This window comes from Symsagittifera roscoffensis, chromosome 1 (assembly GCF_963678635.1).
Source record: "Symsagittifera roscoffensis chromosome 1, txSymRosc1.1, whole genome shotgun sequence".
Classification (NCBI taxonomy): Eukaryota; Metazoa; Xenacoelomorpha; order Acoela; family Convolutidae; genus Symsagittifera; species Symsagittifera roscoffensis.
Window position 1 is genome coordinate 60,313,149 of NC_087062.1, and position 26,289 is coordinate 60,339,437.

At 34.9% G+C, this 26,289-nt stretch overlaps 2 protein-coding genes across 2 annotated transcripts in view; both read right to left on the reverse strand.

Moving 5' to 3' along the window:
* Positions 1–26,289, reverse strand: part of LOC134846666 (uncharacterized) — a 214,954-nt gene that overhangs the window by 85,133 nt on the left and 103,532 nt on the right. The gene's annotated exons all lie outside the window — the stretch shown is intronic.
* Positions 17,522–26,289, reverse strand: part of LOC134856857 (calcium/calmodulin-dependent protein kinase type 1-like) — a 35,122-nt gene continuing 26,354 nt past the window's right edge. The window contains exons 2-6 of the mRNA XM_063873148.1: positions 20,493–20,647; positions 19,984–20,232; positions 18,962–19,158; positions 18,170–18,382; positions 17,522–17,902 (exon numbers count right to left, since the gene is read on the reverse strand). Coding sequence (XP_063729218.1) covers positions 17,738–17,902; positions 18,170–18,382; positions 18,962–19,158; positions 19,984–20,232; positions 20,493–20,646 — 978 coding nt within the window. The 5' untranslated portion in view covers position 20,647 and the 3' untranslated portion in view covers positions 17,522–17,737. The remainder of the gene's footprint in view (positions 17,903–18,169; positions 18,383–18,961; positions 19,159–19,983; positions 20,233–20,492; positions 20,648–26,289) is intronic.

A 26,289-nucleotide genomic window follows, 5' to 3' on the forward strand; every position in this document is an offset into this window, starting at 1 on the left:
CAACCCTAAACTAAAATCAATTTGACTCTTGCTTTTTCAACTTCAACAGTTTTTGATTGAAACAAACACAAAAATATCTTCAATTTAAAACTGATTATATTAAAAAACCGATAAACGAAACAATGTTTAACTCTTGTGCAACAAAAACTGACCTGGAATGCGATATATGTGGAGTAGTTCTCAGCTCGACTAAGAACCTAAGACAACACAAAAAGAATGTTCATCATACTCAGGGCCCAGTTCAATCAAACGTCAAATGTGGCGAGTGTCTTGAAGAGTTCACGTTTTTTGCTGAAACATTGCAATACATCGAAGTTATTCAATAAACTAAAATTCAACCCTAAACTAAAATTCAATTTGACTCTTGCTTTCTCAACTTCAACAGTTTTTGATTGAAACAAACACAAAAATGTCTTCAATTTAAAACTGATTATATTAAAAAAATCGATAAACGAAACAATGTCTAAATCTTCAGCAAAAAAACTGATCTGGAATGCGATATATGTGGAGTAGTTCTCAGCTCGACTAAGAACCTAAGACAACACAAAAAGAATGTTCATCATACTGAGGGCCCAGTTCAACCAAACGTCAAATGTGGCGAGTGTCTTGAAACAATGCAATAAATCGAAGTTGATCGCTGCCTATCAGCAAATGAACACTGTGTTTATTGAAAAATAGTCTTCACGAGCTTTGAAGGTTATCTTAGTCATATGAACAATAAGCACGGACTGCCAGTATGGCCTGCTTCTACTGCTGCTTCTACGATTGGCAGCAATGACGATAACACAATACTTGACCAACCGCACAGACATCTTCGATCAACTTTAACACCAGCTCAAACTGTTTTAAACGGTAGCTGCTTGAAAAATTTGACCTTAATTTCAAAGAAGAAGAGACTGATCTGCTCGATTTTATGATGAGAAAGAAAGAAATCATAGATGATCTGGTTTTTGGTCACCATCAACAATGATCAACCCAAATGCAACGTTCAGTCGAAGAAAGGATGATCAAACACACTAGTGGCGAAGAAGAAGAACCAGGCAAAACCATGCTATACTTGAACACAGACATGGTTCGCGTTGATTATGGTGGACTAGAAAGAGGACAATTTGTTGAAATGATTGAGCACATGTTGAATACAATCAACTGCTTTGCTTCGCTTTGGAAGCGTGTGGTTGGTAGAGAAAATTTCCAAAGTTACCATCAACTTTGCAAAAGTTTATCTTATGCGTGCCGTGAGATACTTACCTCTCCCAAATGACCAGAAGAAACAAAGCTTCAACCTGTTCAACATTGAAACAAAAAACAACAACAAATGTTTTCTCTGCTGCTTTGTTGCAGCATACCATTTGAAAAATGGGCCTACTTTCTACCAAGCATCGAAAGGATACCAAAAGAAGTCAAAAATAAAAACATATGAAGGGAAAAGCGACGAAGAGGACAAAGACAAGGACAGCGTGCAAGAAGCGGTGTTAAACAAAACGAAAGGAAAAGAAACAATAAAAATAGTCAAGAGTAAAGGAAAATTCGATATGCTAATGAGAATTGTAGACATTGACCGATTTGAAAGATTGAATAATGTTCAAATCAATGTTTTTTGGTACTTGTCAGATGAACTGATACCTGTTTGAATTTCGAAAGAACTGCAAAAAAAACATATGTGATGGACCTTCTTTTACTCTCTGATGGATCAGTACATCATTTTGTGCTGATAAAAGACCAGGCAAAGCTACTTAAACTCTTTCGAAAACGAGGTCCAAGGGATAGGAATAAAAGTTATCGAAGTTGCTTTGATACGTGCTGTATAACATCGACATCAAGCAATTTGCTGTCAACGAGATGAAGTGCATATAACTATGCCAAACACTGACAACAATCAGCACATCTTCATGAACATTAATGCTCGCTGGTTTGTCCCGCGTGCCAATTACTTCGACTTGGAGTCGTTAATTTTACCCGTTTCCGGTGCAGAGCCTGAACCAGACAAATCTAACACGCAAATAAAAGAGAAACATCAAAATTGCGGATATGGCCTGGCAGTCGTTGATATTGGAAAACCTGAAATGAACGAATTTGAAATGACGCGAGGGCCGGATTGCCTTGAGAGTCTGCAACAAAATAAAAATATTACAATGTTAGCGAAATGTTAGCGAAGGAAACTTACGTCGAGAAAAGATTGCATTATGCGTTCACGGGAAAATGCAAATTGAAAAAGAAGACGCTACCGAGCGCTGGATCTGTGAGGAGCCCTTTGGTGAAGCCGAGGAAAAAGTCCTCGACCATTGCCACTACATCGATAAGTTTCTGGGCTCGGCCCACAATAGATGCAGTATAAATTGCAAAACAACACATTTTAAACCCGTGGTCGCACATAATCTATCAAACTATGGTCTTCATTGCATCGTTCGATCATTAAGCAAAAGTAATCCGCACAATCTTTCCTCGGTGATTCCCAGCACTGAAGAAAAAATCTTATATTTAATAATTTCGGTATTGATAAAAACATACCGAGACAAAGACGGGAAACATTGTTCCGTCAACTCAAAATTGGCTCGCCTTACATGGCTGAAGTACCAAAAGCCATTTCTGCAAGCCGTCGTCTTCGTATGCAAACTTAATACAGCTTTGCAAGCCGGGCATGTCAAAGTGCTTACAATCTCTCCAAGCGCAATATTCTTCACTAAAAAACGAAATTTTAGTTAACGCAGTGTCTGAGAGCACCATTTGTTGCTGTTATTCTTCGGAGTCTTCAACTGACAAAATAATTGATTTTCTTTCGAGTCTGCAGTTCAAAATTATTACACCCTTCGTTTATCCGATAAAGATTTTTCGCTTGTCTCTGTGAAAGCTTTTTTTTAAAGACGCTTAAACATCAGAACCCAAACACGTCAAATGATGTGAGTACAAAGTTGTGGAAAGAAAAAATTGAAATCAAAAAGAGAGGTACACGCAAACTTTTTTGGAGAATGTTTCAACAAACAAACCAGAATACGAACACCTTCAGTATACACCTGAATAAATTGAGCCATTGAAACAATAGAGACGCTTTTTCGAAGGTGCAGATTTTGAGGGAATGGTTTCAGAAACAACCGAAACAGCTGAGGAGACAGAAGAAAATAGAACCGAAAAACTGCTCAACAAAATTTTGAAACAATGATACTTATTTTTCGGAACATATTTTGCTCAGACTGCGGATCAAATTCCGAGCATATTTTCTTTTGATCAAATTTATTGGGTTGCCAAACAATATTTGAAAAAAGTATTTAAGTTTTTGAACTGTATTTTTACCGCTTTTATAAATTTTTATTTTCAGTCTTAAAAAAAAGAGTATATTCCAATCACTTCTGAGAGGATGTTTCGGTTCAGCTTTCAAAAAATACAATTGAGCCGTCCTTTATCTCATCTCAAATACTGATCAATCTCATCTCAATTATTCGTGAGTGATGGTGACTTCTTAACCAACTGAACCATTTCATCTCAAACACTGATGGTAGACTGAACTGCCAATTAAAACCTGAACTGCCATTGCAAACACTGAACTTCCATTTCAAACCCATTCAAACTTTTTCTAACCCTTAATAGCATTCGATGATTTTATTTTACGATCCCAAAAAATCATCCGTCCATCAGATGATCAATAAAGATTTGACATCCGCATCTATTTAGTTAACCAGTGTTTTAAGATTCGTTTATGGATTCCGCTGACAAATGCATAAGTCTCTGCTTTCAAACTGCGCGTTGCTATAGATAATAATTACACCTCTAGCTTTTAATTGCTCATATGCAAGTTCAGTAATAAACAAAATTACGGGAACCACTTTCATTTGCGGATTCCGCTTACAAATTTTGCGGATTCCACTTACATTTGCGGATTCCACTTACATTTTGCAAATTATTCTTTCTTTTGCGGAATCCAGACAACAAGCTATTTTTGCTGGTTGCGGAATCGGCAATAAAACAAATGTGCCGACAAAATTTACATCACAGGTATTTGTACGCGGATACCACTGAAATTTTGTTAGTTGAATCCACTTACAATTTGGGACAAAATAAAGACTGTCTCTGGAATCCAGGAACATACAGACACAAAATTGTGCGCCTATCTAGTGCACAGTCATGGCTCGTAATGATTTTGAAGGTAACATAGAGTTAAATTTTTGGACCTTATGCTTAAATCTTTTACCAAAATAAGCTTGAAGCGTGAATTTTCAGCATAGAATCATGAATAGTCCAATTACACTAAATGATTTACCTTGTTCGTTTACTATGCTTCTTAAAAAAAAAGGATTGCATGATTTCTGTTTGGCCAGCTCTAATGTCGAATATAACAAAACATTAAAATAAAAACGAAAACTGCTGATTGCTATGCAAAATTTTAAAAGCATTTTTTATGAACTTTGTATTTAAAATTGTTAGGAATATATTTTGCTCTAACTTGCCAATCAAAAATGCTATTTCAAGGAACTTTTTCCCGCCCTTGACAAATTTTTATTGCAGCTGAAATCACGAGCAAAAATTTTTCACAATGATGTTTCACTTAACTCAGTCTCCGGAATGTGACTGCAAGAAAAAATTTTCTGCGGAAAAATTTTTCTTTCATTCTCTGTCCCCCCTGACCTACTATAAAACGTCCCCATAATCATGTGCTTACTTTGACAGCTATTTCTGTATAAAAAAATTGCATTTCAAACAAAAACATAAATAAAAATAGCTCTACAACTTTTTGCTATGGGATTGCAGGCTGAATTGATGATTCGACGATAAACCACTGCCCGACTATAAAATTTTTTATGCTCTTGCAATTGTAGATTTTTTCACATACATTGGCGTGTTACGGTGCCATTCTAAGTGTAATTTTTAGACAAAGTTCGTTTAACGACTACACTTTAATGCAAATTGTACTTTTTTTGGAGTAATTTATTATCCCGGGTTGACCTCCATAAACCAAAAATGCTTATCTTAAAATTTTCTACATCGAAAATGCTTATCTTTTAATTCCCTCCAGCAAAAACGTTTATCTTACAATTCCATACATCAAATGTATGGAAAAATGCTAATCATACAAATCTTTTCACAATTCCAAAAAATCATTGAAAAAAGATTTGAACTAGTTTCTGCGGCTATTTGAACCAAATAAAACAGTCTGGCGATGAAAAAAACTATGTTCATTTTTTGGAAAAAAATTGGTTATCATACAATTTCCATATATGAAAATTGTATGACAAGCATTTTTTCATAAAAGGCAAGATTTTCAGAAACCTGTAAAAACTTGTTTATAATCCAATTTAAATTAATTAAGAGCATATTTGCTCAATTTGGAGCACCCTGCCCATCAAAAATCAAATTTTATTTTGAAGCTAAAAAATATCTATCATACAAGTTTTATATATGAAAATTGTTTGATAAGCTTTTGTTTTCATAAAAAGCAATTTTCAGAAAACTGTAAAAACTTGTTTACAATCAAATTTAAATTAATTCAGACCATTTTTGCTCAATTTAGAGCACCTTGCCCATCAAAAACCGAAAATTATTTTAAAGCTAAAAAAAATGTTCATTATACAATTTAAATATATGAAAAAATGCTTATCCTAGAGTTTTCTTACAATTTTCTGAATCTATGGAACTGCAGGAAATTGTAGGATAAGCATTTTTTCATATATGGAAATTGTAGGACAAGCATTTTTGGTCAACACGGGATAGTAATTCGAAACTTGATTTAGGTCTGATTACAGATATCAACATCAATACAGATGTAGCCCAACCACATGCTGCACAAAACACTTAAGTTCAATACTGTTTCTCAAGATTTCTTTTATTCGCTTAATGTCAAAATATTGGCTAACTATTTTCCGTGTCTGTACAAAACAGTCCCATACAAAACAGTCCAATACAAAATAGTCCGAAAAGTATGAAAATGAACGAAAAAACAGTCCGAAAAACATTCCCAAATAATAATTGCTTTAACAAGCCGGCCTCTGTTCAACAAACATAAAGAACAAAATAGTGACCGCCGCAGTCGCACCAACGTGTTGAGAGCTTGCAAACAGAGGGCGGGACTTAATACGAAATTAAGAGCCGGTTATCGCTGCGAAGCGGCGACCTGAAACTGGACTGTTTTGTGTTGGACTGTTTTTTTTTTGCTTTATTTCATTGTTTTTGGACTATTTTGTATTGGACTGTTTTGTATATGCAATTTATTTACAATTTTCCGAAATGCAGAATATTTTTTAATCGTTACTATATCAACATTTGCGTCAGTAGTACGTAATTTCGTTTACTAGTTGCCTAAATTATTGGTTTGGATCCCAAACTAGTCCCCGTATTGATCACATGAGCTACCTCTACCCCCCAAGCAAAACAACTAAGCAAATACAACAAATGTGTTTATCAAATCAAACTTGAGCATAGAGATGATGTCTAGTTAGCGGGCAGTTATTTGATTTCTTGAAAAATTATTTATATGAGTGTCAAGAAAACTTTTTGAAAAAAATCAAAATTTTATTGAATTTTCTTTTCGATTTTTTCTGTTTTGGACGATCATTGCCTCGATGAAAGCAATGTTACCAGGGTTAATGCTTCACTATTGTCGAATTAGATCTATTTAACAGTTACTCCTCTATGGTATCCGCTGAAAAAAAGCAGTAATTTAGCAGTATAATTTTCTATTTACAATTCAAACTTTGCTGCATTCTGATTGGTCTGAAATTCTTAAAGGGTGGGGGTGGGGTAGGGGGGAGTTTGGGGTTAATTGCTCAGTAGATTAAAACTTAGTAACACAAAAATAATCCCTGGCAAACCATACTCAAGTACCAATGCTCATTTTTCAAAGCTTAAGACAAACAAGACTGCTCGTATCAGGGCGGAGCCCTGAATGTTCCGACTGCCTTTTAAGGTTTATGGAGCAGTAATAACATTTGAAAAAATTAAATGTAAAAACATAAAATGAAACTTTTTTGAAAAAAAAATTGAATTTTTTTATGAACATCATCCTCCCACACGCCATATAAAGTACAAAACGATAGATTTTGCTCCTGTAACAAAACAATTATGGCAAAAAAGCTTCTTTCAGCCAATTTGGAACGATTTCTGAGATGAATTAACTCTCCGCTTACGCTTTAATAGCGCGAACGAAATATATCGCGCGTTAATCGTCCCAAATTGGCCAAAATGGCAATCATTAAACAAACCCCCATAACTTTACGAAAAGAGATCACAGGTGAAATATCTTTTCAAATTTTTAAGCTCAGGACAACAATACTTTTTGAACGATATAAAAAAACTCCGGTCAAAAATGGCTAGTTAAAAAGTCTGAATTTGTCTGATGAAAAAAACCCACCCCGAGCACAAACATTCCGTTACTTTTGTATCGAAAGACGGAACAATAATATAACGTATAATCAAGACAAGTCTGGATAAAAAGACAAGATGTAGCCCAACCACATGCTGCACAAAACACTTAAGTTCAATGCTGTTTCTCAAAATTTCTTTTATTCGCTTAATGTCAAAATATTGGCTAACTATTTTCCGTGTCTGTACAAAACAGTCCAATACAAAATAGTCCGAAAAGTATGAAAATGAACGAAAAAACAGTCCGAAAAACATTCCCAAATAATAATTGCTTTAACAAGCCGGCCTCTGTTCAACAAACATAAAGAACAAAATAGTGACCACCGCAGTCGCACCAACGTGTTGAGAGCTTGCAAACAGAGGGCGGGACTTAATACGAAATTAAGAGCCGGTTATCGCCGCGAAGCGGCGACCTGAAACTGGACTGTTTTGTGTTGGACTGTTTTTTTTTTGCTTTATTTCATTATTTTTGGACTATTTTGTATTGGACTGTTTTGTATATGCAATTTATTTACAATTTTCCGAAATGCAGAATATTTCTGAATCATTACTATATCAACATTTGCGTCAGTAGTACGTAATTTCGTTTACTAGTTGCCTAAATTATTGGTTTGGATCCCAAACTAGTCCCCGTATTGATCACATGAGCTACCTCTACCCCCCAAGCAAAACAACTAAGCAAATACAACAAATGTGTTTATCAAATCAAACTTGAGCATAGAGATGATGTCTAGTTAGCGGGCAGTTATTTGATTTCTTGAAAATTTATTTATATGAGTGTCAAGAAAAATTTTTGAAAAAAAATCAAAATTTTATCGAATTTTCTTTTCGATTTTTTCTGTTTTGGACGATCATTGCCTCGATGAAAGCAATGTTACCAGGGTTAATGCTTCACTATTGTCGAATTAGATCTATTTAACAGTTACTCCTCTATGGTATCCGCTGAAAAAAAGCAGTAAATTAGCAGTATAATGTTCTATTTACAATTCAAACTTTGCTGCATTCTGATTGGTCTGAAATTCTTAAAGGGTGGGGGTGGGGTAGGGGGGGGGGGGGGTTAATTGCTTAGTAGATTAAAACTTAGTAACACGAAATAATCCCTGGCAAACCATACTCAAGTACCAATGCTCATTTTTCAAAGCTTAAGACAAACAAGACTGCTCGTATCAGGGCGGAGCCCTGAATGTTCCGACTGCCTTTTAAGGTTTATGGAGCAGTAATAACATTTGAAAAAATTAAATGAAAAAACATAAAATGAAACTTTTTTTAAAAAAAAATTGAGTTTTTTTATGAACATCATCCTCCCACACGCCATATAAAGTACAAAACGAAAGATTTTGCTCGTGTAACAAAACAGTTATGGCAAAAAAGCTTCTTTCAGCGAAGTTGGAACGATTTCTGAGATGAATTAACTCTCCGCTTACGCTTTAATAGCGCGAACGAAATATATCGCGCGTTAATTGTCCCAAATTGGCCAAAATGGCAATCATTAAACAAACCCCCATAACTTTACGAAAAAAGATCACAGGTGAAATATCTTTTCAAATTTTTAAGCTCAGGACAACAATACTTTTGAACGATATAAAAAACTCCGGTCAAAAATGGCTAGTTAAAAATTCTGAATTTGTCTGATGAAAAAAAAACCACCCCGAGCACAAACATTCCTTTACTTTTGTATCGAAAGACGGAACAATAATATAACGTATAATCAAGACAAGTCTGTAAAAAAAATTTCTAAGGAGCGAGCTAGTATAAAAGAAACTATCACAAAAAACTAAATAAGAATCAAACAATATTGGTTGACTTTATTAAAGCAATATTTTACCTCAGCAATTCTGCCAATAATAAATCGGCAAAAATTTGATAACAATTTATATATCAGGAACATTTATTACAAGTTAGTTAAGATCTATTGTTTTAGATTTCTTTTCATACAGAAGCAATTACTACATATCTATCAAAGTTAGGTTCCATGACATTCTACGCTATTCCAATCTACCCTGTGCTAATCTGCCCTATACTATTCTATCCTACATACCAATTTACCCTATATCAATCTACCCTATACCATTCTACCCTATAATTAAAGCAACTGAAACTTACCCCATCCTCTTGAAGAATCCGAAACAGCATATTTCCGAACAAACCATAGAACCATTAATTGTGATCGAAGAATAATTGACGCACGTGCACAAAATATCAAAGCAACGTAAAACTTGCTTGTTCAAAATGGAAGTGAGTTCAAAACTGAGGGTTTGACTAGTTGATCGCAAAAGGAGGGGTAGGCCCCCAGTACCGGCCAAGGCGGTACTGGGGGACAGGGTGAAGGAGAAGGTAAAACACTTTTTTGACATTGGCCTCTATTACCTCCCAAAATATCAGCCCTCTACGGCCACGAGAACCTCAAAATGTGTATGTTTTAACAATTAAATTGAATTTTTGAAAATTCTTAAAGTTTGATAAGATAAACAGAGGTAGGAAATTTTTTTTTTACAAAACTTGTCACAAAAAAGCTTGCTGATTGAATTAAATAGTTTTTCTTTGTCAGTTTTTTTTCAGCAAAAATCCCCTACCTCAATGATTGCTATAAAATTCCCAACCCCAATGAAGCTTAAACAAATGTTCTTGAACAAATTTTTTTTGTTACTCTTACGACTTTCAATTTGAGTAATTTAAAAAAGCTTGTTTTTTGTGCCACTAGGAGAAAACTAAAATTTTACTCATTTAGGAATTATATTCTCTGGGAAAAAGCTGTGATTATCAGCGATGTCTAAATTGAATAGAAGATAACTACAAATTAGTTCAAAAAAAAATCTAGTGCGCTCTTCGAATTTCATCAATACAAAAGTGCTCAATGTCTTGTGCGTCATAGGGAAATCTATGTGACAGAAACGAGCTTTGGTATTGAATGGTTCCTTAGGTAAACACGTTTAAGATGAAAAATATTGCTCAATTGACACGTTTTGTAAAAAGTTACTTAAAATCTAGTTATACATCGTACATTGAAGTATAGCAGAATGCGAGTTTGAACATTGTCGGCAGATTTCACTCACTTTAAAAAAACAAGACCGAAAAATTTCGACAAATTCTTCAATCAAGCCCTGAATGTTCCAACTTATTTTACAATTTTCTACATGAAATAATTTTTCTGAATCAATCGTAATCAATTCTGAAGCCTACACAAATAATCCTGATAAAAAATTTTCTTTGTTACTAATATGATTTTGAGTTTCAGTTATTAAAAACACCCTAATTGTTTTGCCATTAGGGGAAATTCAGTTTTTAATCATTTAGGATTTTTACCGTTTGGGAAGTAACCGTTCATCAAGGGTGGGGTTGGGGTAGGGGGGAGGGGTTAATTGCTTAGTAAATTAAAACTAAGTAACCCAAAATGTTCCCTGGCAAACCATACTCAAGTACCAATGCTCATTTTTCAAAGCTTGAGACAAACAAGACTGCTCGTATCAGGGCGGAGCCCTGAATGTTCCAACTGCCTTTGTCGTAAGGTTCATGGAGCACTAACAACATTTGAAAAAATTAAATGTAATAACATGAAATGAAATTTTTTTAAATTGAAAATTGAGTTTTTTTAGGAACATCATCACCCCACACGCCATACAAAGTACAAAATGATAGATTTCGCTCCTGTAACAAATCAATGATGGCAACCAAGTTTCTTTCAGCCACTTTGGAACGATTTCTAAGATGGATTAACTCTCCGCTTACGCTTTAATAGCGCGAAATATATCGTGCGTTAATTGTCCCAAATTAGCCAAAATGGCAATCTTTAAACCCCCATAAATTTCCGAAAAGAGATCACAGGTGAAATATCTTTTTAAATTTTAAAGCTCAGGACAACAATACTTTTTGAACGATATAAAAAACTCCCGTCAAAAATGGCAAGTTAAAAAATCGAATTTTTTCTGAAGAAAAAAAACCCACCCCTAGCACAAACATTCCGTTTCTTTTGTATCGAAAGACGGAACAATCATATAACGTTAAGCAAGACAAATCTGTATAAAAAAATTCTAGGGAGCGAGCTAGTATAAAAGAAACTATCACAAAAAACTGAATAAGAATCAAACAAATTTGGTTCACTTTAGGAAAGCAATCTAAAACCTCAGCAAACCTGACAACAATGAATCGGCAAAAATTTGATAACAATTTATATATCAGGAACATCTGTAACAAGTTAGTTAAGATCTATTGTTTTAGATATCTTTTCATACAGAAGCAATTACTATATATCTATCAAAGTTAGGTTCCATGCCATTCTACGCTATTCCAATCTACCCTGTGCTAATCTGCCCTATACTATTCTATCCTACATACCAATCTACCCTATATCAATCTACACTATACCATTTTACCCTATATTTAAAGCAATTGAAACTTACCCCATCCTCTTGACGAATCCGAAACAACATATTTTTGAACAAATCAAAGAACCATTAACGCACGTGAACAAAATATCAAAGCAACGTAAAACTTGTTTGTTCAAAATGGAAATGAGTTCAAAACATGAACGAACAAAAACTTCATCCAATTTTGCTTTAAAAATGCGTTGCGGCTGTTCTTTAAACAAACAAAAGTCAATTCTTATCAAGTCGACATAGCTTAGCGGATAATGCATGCGTTTTGAAATCAAAAGTTCGAAAGATCAAATCACCAAGGAGTCAATCTTTTAATGAAATTCGAAAATTACTGAGAGTTTGACTAGATGATCGCAAAAGGAGGGGTAGGCCCCCAGTACCGGCCAAGGCGGTACTGGGGGACGGGGTGAGGGAGAAGGTAAAACTCTTTTGACATTGGCCTCTATTACCTCCCAAAATATCAGCCCTCTACGGCCACGGGAACCCCAAAATGTGTAAATATTAATACTAAATTGAATTCTTAAGGTTTGATAAAATAAACAGAGGTAGCAATTTTTTTTTTTACAAAACTTGTCAAAAAAATAAACTTGCTGATAGAATTAAATAGTTTTTCTTGGTCAGTTTTTCCAGCAAAAAACCCCTACCTCAATGACTGCTATTAAATTCCCAACCCCAATGAAGCTTAAACAAATGTGCTTGAACAAACGTTTTTTTGTTACTATTACGACTTTGAGGTTGAGTTGTTAATAAAAACTTGTTTTTTGTGCCACTAGAGAAAAACTAAAAATTTAATCATTCAGGAAATATATTATTTGGGAAAAAGCTGTGATTATCAGCGATGTTTGAATTGAATAAAAGATAACTATAAATTAGTTCAAAAAAAAATATCGAGCGCTCTTCGAATTTCATCACTACAAAAGTGCTCAATGTCGTGTGCGTCATAGGGAAAAATATGTGACAGAAACGAGCTTTGTAATTGAATGGTTCCTTATGTAAACACGTTTAAGAAGAAAAATAATGCTCAATTGACACGTTTTGTAAAAAGTTACTTATAATCTAGTTATACATCGTACATTGAAGTATAGCAGATTGCGACTTTGAACATTGTCGGCAGATTTAACTCACTTCAAAATAAACAAGACCGAAAAGTTTCGACAAATCCTTCAATCAAGCCCTGAATGTTCCGACTTCTTTTACAACTTTCTACATGAACTAATTTTTCTGAATCAATCGTAATCAATTCTGAAGCTTACACAAATAATCTTGATAAAAAATTTTCTTTGTTACTAATATGATTTTGAGTTTGAGTTATTAAAAAACCCTAAGTGTTGTGCCATTAGGGGAAATTCAGTTTTTAATCATTTAGGAATTATACCGTTTGGGAAGTAACCGTTCATAAAGGGTGGGGGTGGGTTAGGGGGTTGGGATTTAATTAGATAGTAGATTAAAACTAAGTAACACAAAATGTTCCCTGGCAAACCATACTCAAGTACCAATGCTCATTTTTCAAAGCTTAAGACAAACAAGACTGCTCGTATCAGGGCGGAGACCTGAATGTTCTGACTGCATTTTAAGGTTTATGGAGCAGTAACAACATTTGAAAAAATTAAATGTAATAACATGAAATGAAATTTTTTTAAATTGAAAATTGAGTTTTTTTATGAACATCATCACCCCACACGCCATACAAAGTACAAAATGATAGATTTCGCTCCTGTAACAAATCAATGATGGCAACCAAGTTTCTTTCAGCCAATTTGGAACGATTTCTAAGATGGATTAACTCTCCGCTTTCGCTTTAATAGCGCGAAATATATCGTGCGTTAATTGTCCCAAATTGGCTAAAATGGCAATATTTAAACCCCCATAACTTTCCGAAAAGAGATCACAGGTGAAATATTTTTTCCAATTTTAAAGCTTAAGACAACAATACTTTTTGAACGATATAAAGAACTTCCGTCAAAAATGGCTAGATAAAAAATCTGAATTTTTCTGAAGAAAAAACCCATCCCGAGCACAAACATTCCGTTACTTTTGTATCGAAAGACGGAACAATAATATAACGTATAGTCAAGACAAGTCTGTAAAAAAAAATTTCTAAGAAGCAAGCTAGTATAAAAGAAACTATCACAAAAAACTGAATAAGAATCAAACAATTTTGGTTGACTTTAGTAAAGCAATATGTAACCACAGCAAACCTGCCAAAAATAAATCGGCAAAAATTTGATAACAATTTATATATCAAGAACATCTATAACAAGTTAGTTAAGTTCTATTGTTTTAGATTTCTTTTCATACAGAAGCAATTACTACATATCTATCAAAGTTAGATTCCATGACATTCTACGCTATTCCAATCTACCCTGTGCTAATCTGCCCTATACTATTCTATCCTACATACCAATCTACCCTATATCAATCTACCCTATACCATTCTACCCTATAATTAAAGCAATTGAAACTTACCCCATCCTCTTGAAGAAACCGAAACAGCATATTTCCGAACAAATCAAAGAACCATTAATTGTGATCAAAGAATAATTGACGCACGTGAACAAAATATCAAAACAACGTAAAACTTGCTTGTTCAAAATGGAAATGAGTTCAAAACATGAACGAACAAAGTTTTCATCCAATTTTGCTTTAAAAATGCGTTGCGGCTGTTTTTTAAACAAACAAAAGTCAAATCTTATCAAGTCGACATAGCTTAGCGGATAATGCATGTGTTTTGAAATCAAAAGTTCGAAAGATCAAATCACCAAGGAGTCAACCTTTGAATGAAATTCGAAAACTACTGAGGGTTTGACTAGTTGATCGCAAAAGGAGGGGTAGGCCCCCAGTACCGGCCAAGGCGGTACTGGGGACGGGGTGAGGGAGAAGGTAAAATTCTTTTGACATTGGCCACTATTACCTCCCAAAATATCAGCCCTCTACGGCCACGGGAACCTCAAAATGGGTATACTTTAACAATTAAATTGAATTTTTGAGAATTTTTAAAGTTTGATAAAATAAACAGAGGTAGGATTTTTCTTTACAAAACTGGTCAAAAAAAACTTGCTGATAGAAATAAATAGCTTTTCTTGGGTCAGTTTTTCCAGCAAAAAAACCCTACCTCAATGATTGCTAATAAATTCCCAACCCCAATGAAGCTTAAACAAATGTTCTTGAACAAACGTTTTTTTGTTGCTATTACGATTTTGAGGTTGAGTTATTAATAAAAACTTGTTTTTTGTGCCACAAGAGGAAAACTAAAATTTTAATCATTTAGGAAATATATTATCTGGGAAAAAGCTGTGACTATCAGCGATGTTTAAATTGAGTAGAAGATAACTATAAATTAGTTCAAAAAAAAATCTAGTGCGCTCTTCGAATTTCATCAATACAAAAGTGCTCAATGTCTTGTGCGTCATAGGGAAATCTATGTGACAGAAACGAGCTTTGGTATTGAATGGTTCTTAGGTAAACGCGTTTAAGAAGAAAAATACTGCTCAATTGACACGTTTTGTAAAAAGTTACTTAAAATCTAGTTATACATCGTACATTGAAGTATAGCAGATTGCGACTTTGAATATTGTCGGCAGATTTCACTCACTTTAAAAAAAAACAAGACCGAAAAATTGGGACAAATCCTGCAATCAAGAACTGAATGTTCCAACTTCTTGTACAACTTTCTACAAGAAATAATTTTTCTGAATCAATCGTAATCAATTCTGAAGCTTACACAAATAATCTTGATAAAAATTTTCTTTGTTACTAATATGATTTTGAGTTTGAGTTATTAAAAACACCATAATTGTTGTGCCATTAGGGGAAGTTCAGTTTTTAATCATTTAGGAATTATACCAATCGTGAAGTAACCGTTCATATCAGTGATGTTTAAATTGAATGGAAGATAACTATAGATTAGTTCAAATATAGATCTAGTGCGCTCTTCAAATTTTATCAGTCCAGTAGTGCTCAAAATTGATGTCCCTCTTAGCGAGATCTATGCGACATAAACGAGGTACAACGTTGAACAGTTACTTAGGTTAGCACAGTTTTGCTTGAATTCACGAAAGATTTCGTGAAACAAAGTTATTTAGCTTAAAGCGGTTAAACAAGGTTCCAATAATCTATTGAACTATCTATCCCCCCACGCGGGAATGGGAGGTGAGATTGCTTAATTGATCCGAATTAGTTCCTTAGTTTTTCACAAACATAGTTGTCCACTTGAGACAACTATGTTCTTGTCTTGGGGTCTAGTTTATCACCCAATCAGTTTTCACCATTATCTTTGAGAGCGCGAAAATCAAGTTGGCTCAGCCGAAATTGCTAAAACTGTCGAAAACGAACTTTCGGCCGAATGCAGATCAAACTTAAAAGGTGGTCTTCTTGCTTTCAATTGTTTGACATGGAATTTTTATTTTGTTAAACTCACTAAATAGTATAAAACTACCTCATAATGGCAGTTCATTAAACCAAAAACCAGTGAATTAAGTCAGTTATCTGAAAAAGTGTTAAGTCTTACTTCATTTATTTAGATAAACACGTGAGTTGAAGTCTCAAATGATCATGTTAACATACTCCTTCCCCATCCATATAGACTAAGTTAGGATCTTCCACATCAGCCTTTAATTCGGATTAAATTTGCTAAGGGCTGCATGTTGAATGCTCGATTCTAATTGGCTGAAAACTCCAACTTAGAACCAAGTTTACATCACTTCAAACTGCTTGGGGGGGGGGGGGGGGGGGGTTCTAAATTGGTCCCTTTCAGGCTACAATATGTCAATTCTCTTTTGCAGAAGAAACATGCGAATAAAAATTGAACATTGCAAACATTGCCCGTAGAAACATACGAACAATGCCCGTACCATGAGCTTAGGCCGAGATCTAGGAATTTCTCGAGAGGGGGAGGATTTTCAAAAAAATTTTGAAATGTTTTGGCGAACATTTTTTTTAGGTCGACCAAATTGATTTTGTGAGCACTCCCAAAGCACTATAAAGACCTTAATTTGACGAACTTTTCTGCGCCGCAGGCAAATTTTTGAAAAAAAAATTAAGTTTTTTTTCGGCGCGCGCTCCCCACTCAAAATTAGTATAGATTGGCGCCAAAGGCGCCTTTAGAAAAATTTTAAGGTCAATCAGCCAAAAATAGAAATTTCAAAACAGTACAAAGGAGAACCAACTCCCCTCTCCCTAAATCCGCTATTGCATAAGCTTAACAGCTTCACAAAACATAGGCAACTGACAGTTGGAAAAAAGTAATGAACGCAAGGAAACAGAAAATAACTGATTTGTTTTTTTGAAAAAACTTCATCTTTTGAATTTCAGAAAAAACATAGTCTTGAAACTTTATGAATTTAAAGAACAATTTATGATTGACATTTTTTGGATTAAATTAAACCAAATTGAGAAAACTTGATCAATACGTAAATTTCTTAGTTTGCTATAGAAAATCTATAAACAAAAACCACTTTCAAATCTACAAATCAATGTCGTTTTTTGTGGAACTTACATTTTACTAATATATAATAAAATTTACCTTTCTTTTAACAAAAAAAATTTTCTGAATTTAAAAAAATTAAAAGTCAGTCCGCGAAAAATCAAAAAATGGGCATGAACACATTTTGTCTTTTTCCTGAAAAAACCAAGAAAAATCACGAAGACCATAATAAGAGTGTTCACCACGTTCACTACTCTTACAAATTTTCGGGCGCATGAAGGCTCACTCAATTCATTACTTTTTTAAATCAAAATTTGGTTAAAAGTTACTAGTTTCAGCTTTCTGAAAGCATGCTTATAAATTATTTTATTTCCTCCGGTTGTTTGTTGAGTTTTTTTCTAAAAGATACAGCAATTGACTGTTTTTTTAGAAGTGATATCAGCTTTGAAATCACTTGATTGCTGCCATGCTTTATTATTCCATGCTTAGTTTTCATACTACAGACATACTACAGAGTATCCTTTCGCTGCAACGTCAAAAATTTGAGCTGTCGAAGTTTAAATTGGACTGTGTTAGTTGTGATGTGTTGTGGTCCTTATTTAGTCGGGGTAGCAGCGTCGGCGCTGTTTGGGAATGCACGCACTGTGTTGAAGAGCTTCTTCCAATTCTTGCTGGCCTTCGTCTTCTCCAGATTGCCACTGACCAGAGTCAAGTTCACGTTGCCAGCCTTTCCTTGTATCCAGGGGTGGCTCAGTGCATCCTGAAAAGACAGTTCAGTGGTTCAGTGCATCCATAAAGTAAACCTATACAGCTTAGCGTCAATGTTTTCAGACTATAAGTCAACCTCTTCAGGTCGCAGCATATTTTTCTTCAATTTACTGGATATGCTTGCACGAATTCTGATAGAAAAGTTCTGCTCTTCATGAGTTTCAATTGCAACAATACCATAAACATATATACTTTTTAGGAAACATGTAACTTAGCGAACGAATGAGGACAAGACTTTAACAGCAGTTGATACTGATACCTTCGCGGAGAGTCTGTCGCCCTGTTCAATGCTCATGAGCTTGGCCACGAAGTCTTTTGCACTTTTGGACACTTTGTCCCAGGCGGGCGAGTCGAACTTGTAGTCGCCCTTCATGATTTGACGGAAGAGCACGTGGTCACTGTCGTTGAAGTTGAACGGCGGATATCCACACAGCAAAATGTAACACACCACGCCCACAGACCAACAGTCTACCTGAATTACACAAGAATTAAGCAAAAGCTGTTGTAATAGCCGTATCAATGTAAGTCTATAAAATATCTGTTGATAATATCTTCGCAATAATTCTATAAAAGCTGCTGGATTTGAAAAAAACTTAGAATTTTTTGTGGGTAATGAATAAGTGGTAAGGCGTTATGTGCGAGGACGTCAGATCGTGTAATCGATCCCCTGCCATGGTAGTGATGGTGGGTGAGCCCTCACTTCGCCTCTAGCTTCAATTCTACCATTTAGGCTGAGTTGTGGTAACACGCTGAAGCTCTGGACGCGTGAAAAATGAAACTCTCCAAACGAAGCTAGAGAAACGAACTATGCTTGGATAGGCTGGTTAGATTTCCATAGATCCTCTGCTAATCGCAGAAACCACAATTATTATTATCATAGCGCTAAGCAAGGGAGTTTTTCTTTGAATACCAATTTCGTTTGGAGAGTTTCATTTTTCACGTTTCAAAATTAGAGATTATTTCTTCAAGTATAATTGGTGGGCGTTGCATATTGTATAGAAGCTACACAGTTGAACTTCTGAGCTTTGATCCAGCTGTAAAAGTAGTGTACCTTGGCCGTGTATGCACCCTTGTGCTTTAGAATCTCTGGTGCACAGTAGCCGGGTGTGCCACATGCAGTGGACATGATGCCTTTGCTGGCGTACTCATTCGCGTAGGACAACCCGAAGTCCGACAGCATCACCTCCGAGGCCTCGTTCGTCGTCTTGAACAGAATGTTCTCGGGTTTGATGTCTCGGTGCACCACGCCTAAGCCGATCAATACCTTTGGATACAAATACCTTTGGATATAAAAATCACTTTTGTTGACCACAGTTCCGAATAGAAACAATTGCTACCTTGCCCATACTTTCTTTGCGACTCGAGCCCCCCGAAATTTTTAGAATTTCGACTATAAAATTTTATTCAAGATCAGGGGAGGATCTAAGTTTTTCTCGAGGGGCGGATTTTTCAAAAAGTTGTCGACATTTTTTTTAGGTTGATCAAATTGATTTTCCGAGCTCTCCCAAAGCACTAAAAAACCACTGTTTTGGTCAATATTTTTGCGCCGCAGGCAAAACTTTGAAAAACAGGCCAAAAAAAAACATTTTTGGCACTTTTTAGAAAATTTTGAAAACTTTGACCGAAGAACCGCGTTTTTTTTCGCGCGCGCTCCCCCTTCAAAAAAGTATGTGTTAGCGCCAAAGGCGCCTTCCTTTAGAAAATTTATAGGGTCCGTCACCAAATTTTGATATCTCAAAATAATACAAAGGGGGACCCTTTGGGTCGGCAGGGGGTCGAATCCTAGAAAAGAATTCGTCCGCAAACACCCCCTTCCCCCAAATCCGCCCCCGTTCAAGACTACACTGCTGAAGCGGATAGTGGAAGAAAAATATTGTGAGCTCTTCATAATCCAAGATTGAGGTTTAGTCGCAAAGACAATTAGCCGCAAAGAGGGGAACTTCTGGTAGGTGGGGTCTCCAATTTTTGAGTAGGAGGACCATTATTTTTTCAGGAACAGATTCAAAACATCGGTTAGCAAATAGCGTTATACAAATGGTGTTATACCCCTTCCAGGTATAAAATGTTTGTTACCTTTCTCTGCGTGCAGGTAATGACAAGCTTCCAACACCTGCTGGATTATCTTAGCGGCGTCAGCTTCTGTGTAGTTGCCCTTGGAAATGATTCGGTCGAACAGTTCCCCACCCTCCGCTAGATCCATGATGATAAAGATCTCCCTCGGCCCCTCTATGTAGTCCTTGATACACACTATGTTCTTGTGCTTCAGAGTTCTCATGATCTCGATCTCTTTCTTGATGCTCTCATTCAGATCTTTATTCTTACCTAATTGAACAGTCGAAAGTTCGAAACTTCAGCTAGAACTAAACCGTCGTCTTGCGTTGTCTGCTAAACAGCGTTTTCTAACATCTGATTTGAGCTTAAGTTTTCCATTGGGAAAATAAAGAGCAGGCAACTTTCTCTTTTGAAAATCAAAATCCAAACTTTTTCAAAATATAATTTGTGCACCAACCGATATATCGAAATTGCAAAGTTGGTGTGGAAGAGCTATTAGATATACTATATTTACGATAAACTAGATTGACCTGATATTTTAGCCTTCTCGATGACCTTGACAGCGTAGAACTTTCCATCCTTCTGACATTTCGTCCGGAACACTTCCGAGAATGCGCCTTTTCCCAGTCGTCTGCCATGGGTGTAGCTACTCGTATATTTGGTTGGGAAGTCAGGTGGGGGCATTCTACAAAAATGGTAGCTCTAATGATAGGAATAATTTGAATTTTGGAAACGCTTCAAACACCAATGGCCCAGATGAAGCTGGAGGTACCTTTTTGATCAATTTAAAAATAAGTATAATGCTAATTATGATGCGCAATATTGAAAAAATCAAACCTTTGACTTTTTCCAAGTTCATTGCGAATTTCCTGTCAAATTAGGGAGAAGCGGCTTATGTAGGGGAAGACAGTTCAAAAAAGACGAAGAAAGTTCAAAAAAAATTTAAAAGTTCAAGGAAGGGTCCAAATGTAAATAATTGAACATTCACAAAGTCCACCGACGTTTTAGACAAAAAAATATTGAGAAGTTTTTTTTTGCAGGGGAGGTCCGTGCATCCTTTTTTTTCGGTTGCCCTTTAACCTCAAAGCTCACAAAATTGTTATGGAGAAAATGAGCAAAGCCCAAACAACGTGTCACAATGTCAAAGTATGGATAATTTTCAAATACAAACCAGTTTACACAAGCTACTTGGGAAGCGAGAGAGAAGTTCAAAAAGCTTCGATACTCTTCAACGAAGCATTATCGTGGAGCTTAATTTTTAGATATCCTTAAGAAAATCTTAATTTTGGCTTTCAGTTTGCGTTTAGTAAATTCAGGACCTTCGTGAGCTTGTTCACTGATTACCGCCTCCGTTCAAAAGTCTAAAAATGAGAAAAATTAACTTTTTAAGAAGGAGAGAAAAAACTAAGAGTTTGGTCAAATTTATTCTGAAATGGAGATCTTCCAGTTAACTAGATTTTGATTTTAGTACCTCTCTGTTGAATTTCAATACAACATTTTCGAGCAAATCAAAAAAGTTTTCGTTAAAAGTAAGAGTTTCAAAACGTTTCAAAAACATACAAAAAAGATACTTAAATGTTTTTTTTTCCTGTGTACATTTTTTAAAATCAAACTCAAAAGTTAAAATTTAAAATCAACAAAATTTGGAACAATTTTAAAGGGCGAGGGTTATTTGAAAAAGAGCCGGTTTTTTTGGAAACTTTAATAAATCGAGTGGAAACTGGTTTTTCTGAAAAAATATATATTTACCATTTCAAAAGACACCTGATTTTGTGACATGTAAATTGCGTGAAAACAATGTTAACAGAGAAACGACCTCTTTAAGAAAAAAAATTTTGAAGTACTTTTTTCTCATTTTTTGAAGATACTTTAAAATACTTAATTATTTAAACTTACGCAATATTTGTGCTGAGAGTGGTTTTTTCTCCAGGCAAAGATTCGGCTTTTTAAATAGCAATTTTTGACAAAAATGTTCTCTACCATCTAAACAGTATTAATATCCTTAGCTTAAATATAAAACACAGAGACAAAATGGAGTTTTGCACCATTCGCGACACAACACAAATAAAAACGAATCAAACTTTTCGAAGTTTCGATAAAAGAAAACTAGATGACTAGCTTAAGCTGGAGGTAAATGGTTGATATTTATTTTGATTTTTGTATACTGATGCGGGACGAAAAGCGTAATTTCAAAAACTAGACTTTGCCAAAAGCTTAGTTGTTTCTCTACTAAATTAAGTGAGAAGCGTGAAAAGTTTTGAAATTGTGCCTAAGGTCATAAAATTTTTCTAACAAAAAACGAGAAGTAGCCGCTCCTCCAAGAGAAATTCTAGCTGACGGTTCTCTCAATTGAATTTTCTAAGAGGATTTTCTCAACTTTGATAGAGAACCTATAACTGCAGATATGAGCGCCTTGTTTTCGTTAAAAATTTAGAAAATTGAACTTCCTGGGCCAATAATTTTTTGTATAAGAAGTCAAAAAAAGGTAGCCGCTCGTTCAGGGAAGTTATCTGCATTGAATCCACAATCTCAGATTTGTATTTTGGAGCTTAGTTTTTGAGAAAAGTAAAAAATTTTATAAAACTTTCAAAAGTCACAAGTATGACTTTTCCTAGGCGCTTTTTCCTTCTCCCCACCTCACATACGCATCAGTTATATGTTGTAACGAGGGGTTTAACAAGGTTAAGTATGAGGACTAAATATGTTTGTCTTTTCCTAACTAGTCCGCATACCAAATTGTGTAACAATCCTATAATGTCAAAAAATTTTACTTGTAAAAGTTCGCTGCTGGGGGAAAAGAAAAAAAACAAATAAAAATTCGCCGTAATTGATTCCCATTTTCTGTCTTGGCTCTTTTCCTGTTAACCCCTCCCCCTTTTAAATTCAATTTTGAAAAGTTTTTTGAACGTTGTCATAAGGCAATGGAAATTGGCGTGGGAAACAAATCGACAACTGTGAACAGATTTTTTCTTCATACTTTACAGCGTAACATCACGCATTTAGCCGTAATAACACGTAGAACAAATATAAAACTCGGTATATTGAAAGGTGGACTGGAAAAGAGCCTCTGTCTTTTCAATTGAAATCAAAATCTTAGAATTTAGGGTTGAGTTTTTGAGAAGAGTCAATAAGATGCAAAAAATGGACAACAAAAAATGACTTTTTCGAGGGCCATAATTTTATGTGAACATTTTTTTCGCGCAGATGTTTTTGGAGGGGAGCTCTCCATCATGCTCCTTCTATTAATTGAAATCAAATTTTTTGACCAATTTATTAAAAATTTTTGACTTTTTTAAACAAGAGTTCAAGGCAAGCGCGGAAAAGAAGCCGACAGTTTTTGAGCAGGCACCAGTTGGGCCTGAAAAAATAGATGTTATAAAAAAACTTACTAATAAATCTCAAATCTCCTCTCTTACTGCAACAAATGTGCTACTATGATGCTTGCTTTCAGCAAAAAAAAATCAGCGATGTGGCAACTAGGCCGTCAAAACTTGAGCAGATAAACGAAACTCCGGCAAATCAATTTTTAGCAGTATACATATTAAAAAAACAAGGTCCGGTCGAAAATCGAACTCTTGACCTTAGGATGCAAAGCGACAGGGTTAACTCTAACCCAAAAGCAAAGTAACCTGGAGAATCAATAATAAATTAGGTTGACAATTTTTCAGAATATTTAATCACGGGAAAAAGTCTACGATCGCTGGATGAGTTTGGTGCTATTAACTCGTCAGCAGAGATTTAATACCTGTTAGAAATCCTTCCAAACTGAATTCAAGCATGCTATTTGGACTAAATAACACTTAGCTATTTGCGAAGTATACTATTTGTACCTTGCATATCGTTGCGGGGGAAAGTTATCAAAAAATTGTGGAAACATTGAATTCATTTTTTTTTGCTTTTTATTGATGGTATTACAATGAAAAATAATCTTTTGACTTCGCTTTCAATTCTCGGGCACCTTTTGTTTTGTATAGTCTTGTATACAATAAAGAAACAAAGGAGACTGTTCAGATGTCGGTGGCAAACCCTGAATGTTCCGACTGCCCTCTTTTTTCGATCAAAAGCTTTTTGGTTTAACAAATATTACAATCACTTCAAAAAAAATAAGAAAACTTTTGAATAATTTAAACATTTTTCAAATGGTTTGTGAATGTTTACGTACTTATAGGAGCAAAAAGCTTGCCTCAGTTTAACTTGAAGGGTTCAATTTGCCTTTTTTATAATTAAACGAAATATATTGAACTTTTTTAGTAAAATACATCCAAATTCAAACCATTATAACTCTGTGAAAAATGATCACAGCAAAAGTATCTGTTTTTATTTCAGCTCCAGGCAACAATAACTTTCAAATGCTATTGTAAAATAATTGAATAACAAAACTAAAAATGACTGAATACAAAAACCACCCCAAGCATAAATGTTCCGCGATTCTTCGGAAGTCGGAATAAGGGAGAAAAATAGAGAAATATAGACTTGGTTCTATTTGGTCGATTTTTGCTCTCCGGGCCTTGAACTTCTTTTGCCTTCTTTAAATATGAAATTCAAATGCTTATGAAATCAAAATTTCATTACAAGGAACAGTTTGCCTTCAGAACGCTTTAATTAGGTGAACATTATATTATAATCATACGTTCTATTTTGTTTAGTAATTACAAAGCCGGTAAGTCGCCTGTATTATCTTTCTGAGATAATCGAACGTTGCTTGTAGATTTTTGATTAGTTTGTTTTTGGAACGATAGTTTTAGCTTCAGATGATTTTGGATTTAGATCGATATTTTTTTCCTGAATTCCATGAACAGCGATACGTTTTCTTTCCTAACACTTGCTCCTCTATGCTGAATTGTAGAATCAAGACTAACAATTTGGTTTTAAATAGTGATTTTACTTAATTTTTCAACGATACCAATGTTTTCCGTTTTTAATCGTTGTTTGAATTTTTTTTAAAATTTATTTTCAAAATATTTCAATTCTTTTCGATTTTTGTCTCAAATTTTAGGCAAAGAAATTTGGTTTTTGGAACTATAAAATAAGTTACATTTCCATTTTCCTAAACTCAATGCCCGGGCGTAATTATCCTCAGTCTCTCCTCAGCTGTGTAGTGACTCACGACATTTTAAACCAAGCCAACAGCAGTCAAAGCCCAAAAAACTAGCAAACATGTGGAGCACATCAGGGCGTATTGCAAGGCAAAAACTGAGTCTATTTAAGTCGGATGAGCCAGTTGCAGTGATTGAAGAGGAATAGAACGCATGAATATTTGGAGCTCCATCAGGCTAGTGCAAATGAAGATGATATAGTTGAAAAAGGTAGATGAGCACAAGAGATAACTACCAGATCTTATTGGAAAGACGCCATCAGCAACAAACAGGTACTCACAGTAGCAATCGCGTAGAAGAGCGCAGACGAGACGCACACGGTTTATTCTGAAGAACACTTGAAACTTCGTAGAAACTTCTTCTTTTTGGAACCAGTTCAAAAAAAGTATCTATTTTATCCTATTATTTTCCGATAAACTATCTCCGTAAAATAATTAGAACTAACCAATCATGATCCATAACTAACACTTAAAAAAATTTGTAAGGCTAAAACTTTTTATAGTTTCAGTCAGAACAGAAAAAATTTAACTTAGCAAACAGTTGCTCATCCTCAGACTACTTCTTGACTACAACCCTCGCAAATATCAATATATACTAGATCTATTGAGATTAGGAGATATAAGAGTATGATTAAGATTGGTATTAGACTAAGAAGTTGCACGAAACTATCCGGCCGATAATGAGATAGCGTGACGAACAGGCGGTGTACCTTATCTAAAATTACTCTATGAGTGAGCCGCACCGGAATTAAACTCATCTGGTGCGACCAAGAGTCTGAAATAGACCTATATACGTTTAGTCTTAGCAAAAACAAAATAGGAATAAGATCAAAAACACATCACAAAATTTAAAATATTTTGAAAAGTTAATGAGCTTACCTCCACGTCTCAATAAGTTTAATCAATTCAACGGAGTAATCAAGCTCACACCAGGTCAAAACCCGAACAATGGACCGAGCTTCTACGTCGAGAAACGAAAAAGCAGACTGCAAAAACTATTTCTCTATAAAATTCTCAGTGCAGTAAATTTTCATTCACTAACATGAAATGAAATACTTGGAGCAGTATGACTCATGTCCAAGATATATATCTCTCAATGATGTATAACTAGTTATAATACAATACCAAACAGATTTAAGAAGCGTCGTTTATTTTTAAAGATCTGCTGTAATTTTACAACTTCAGAAAATTTAAAACTAATTGAAAAAAAATACAAAAATTAGATATTAATT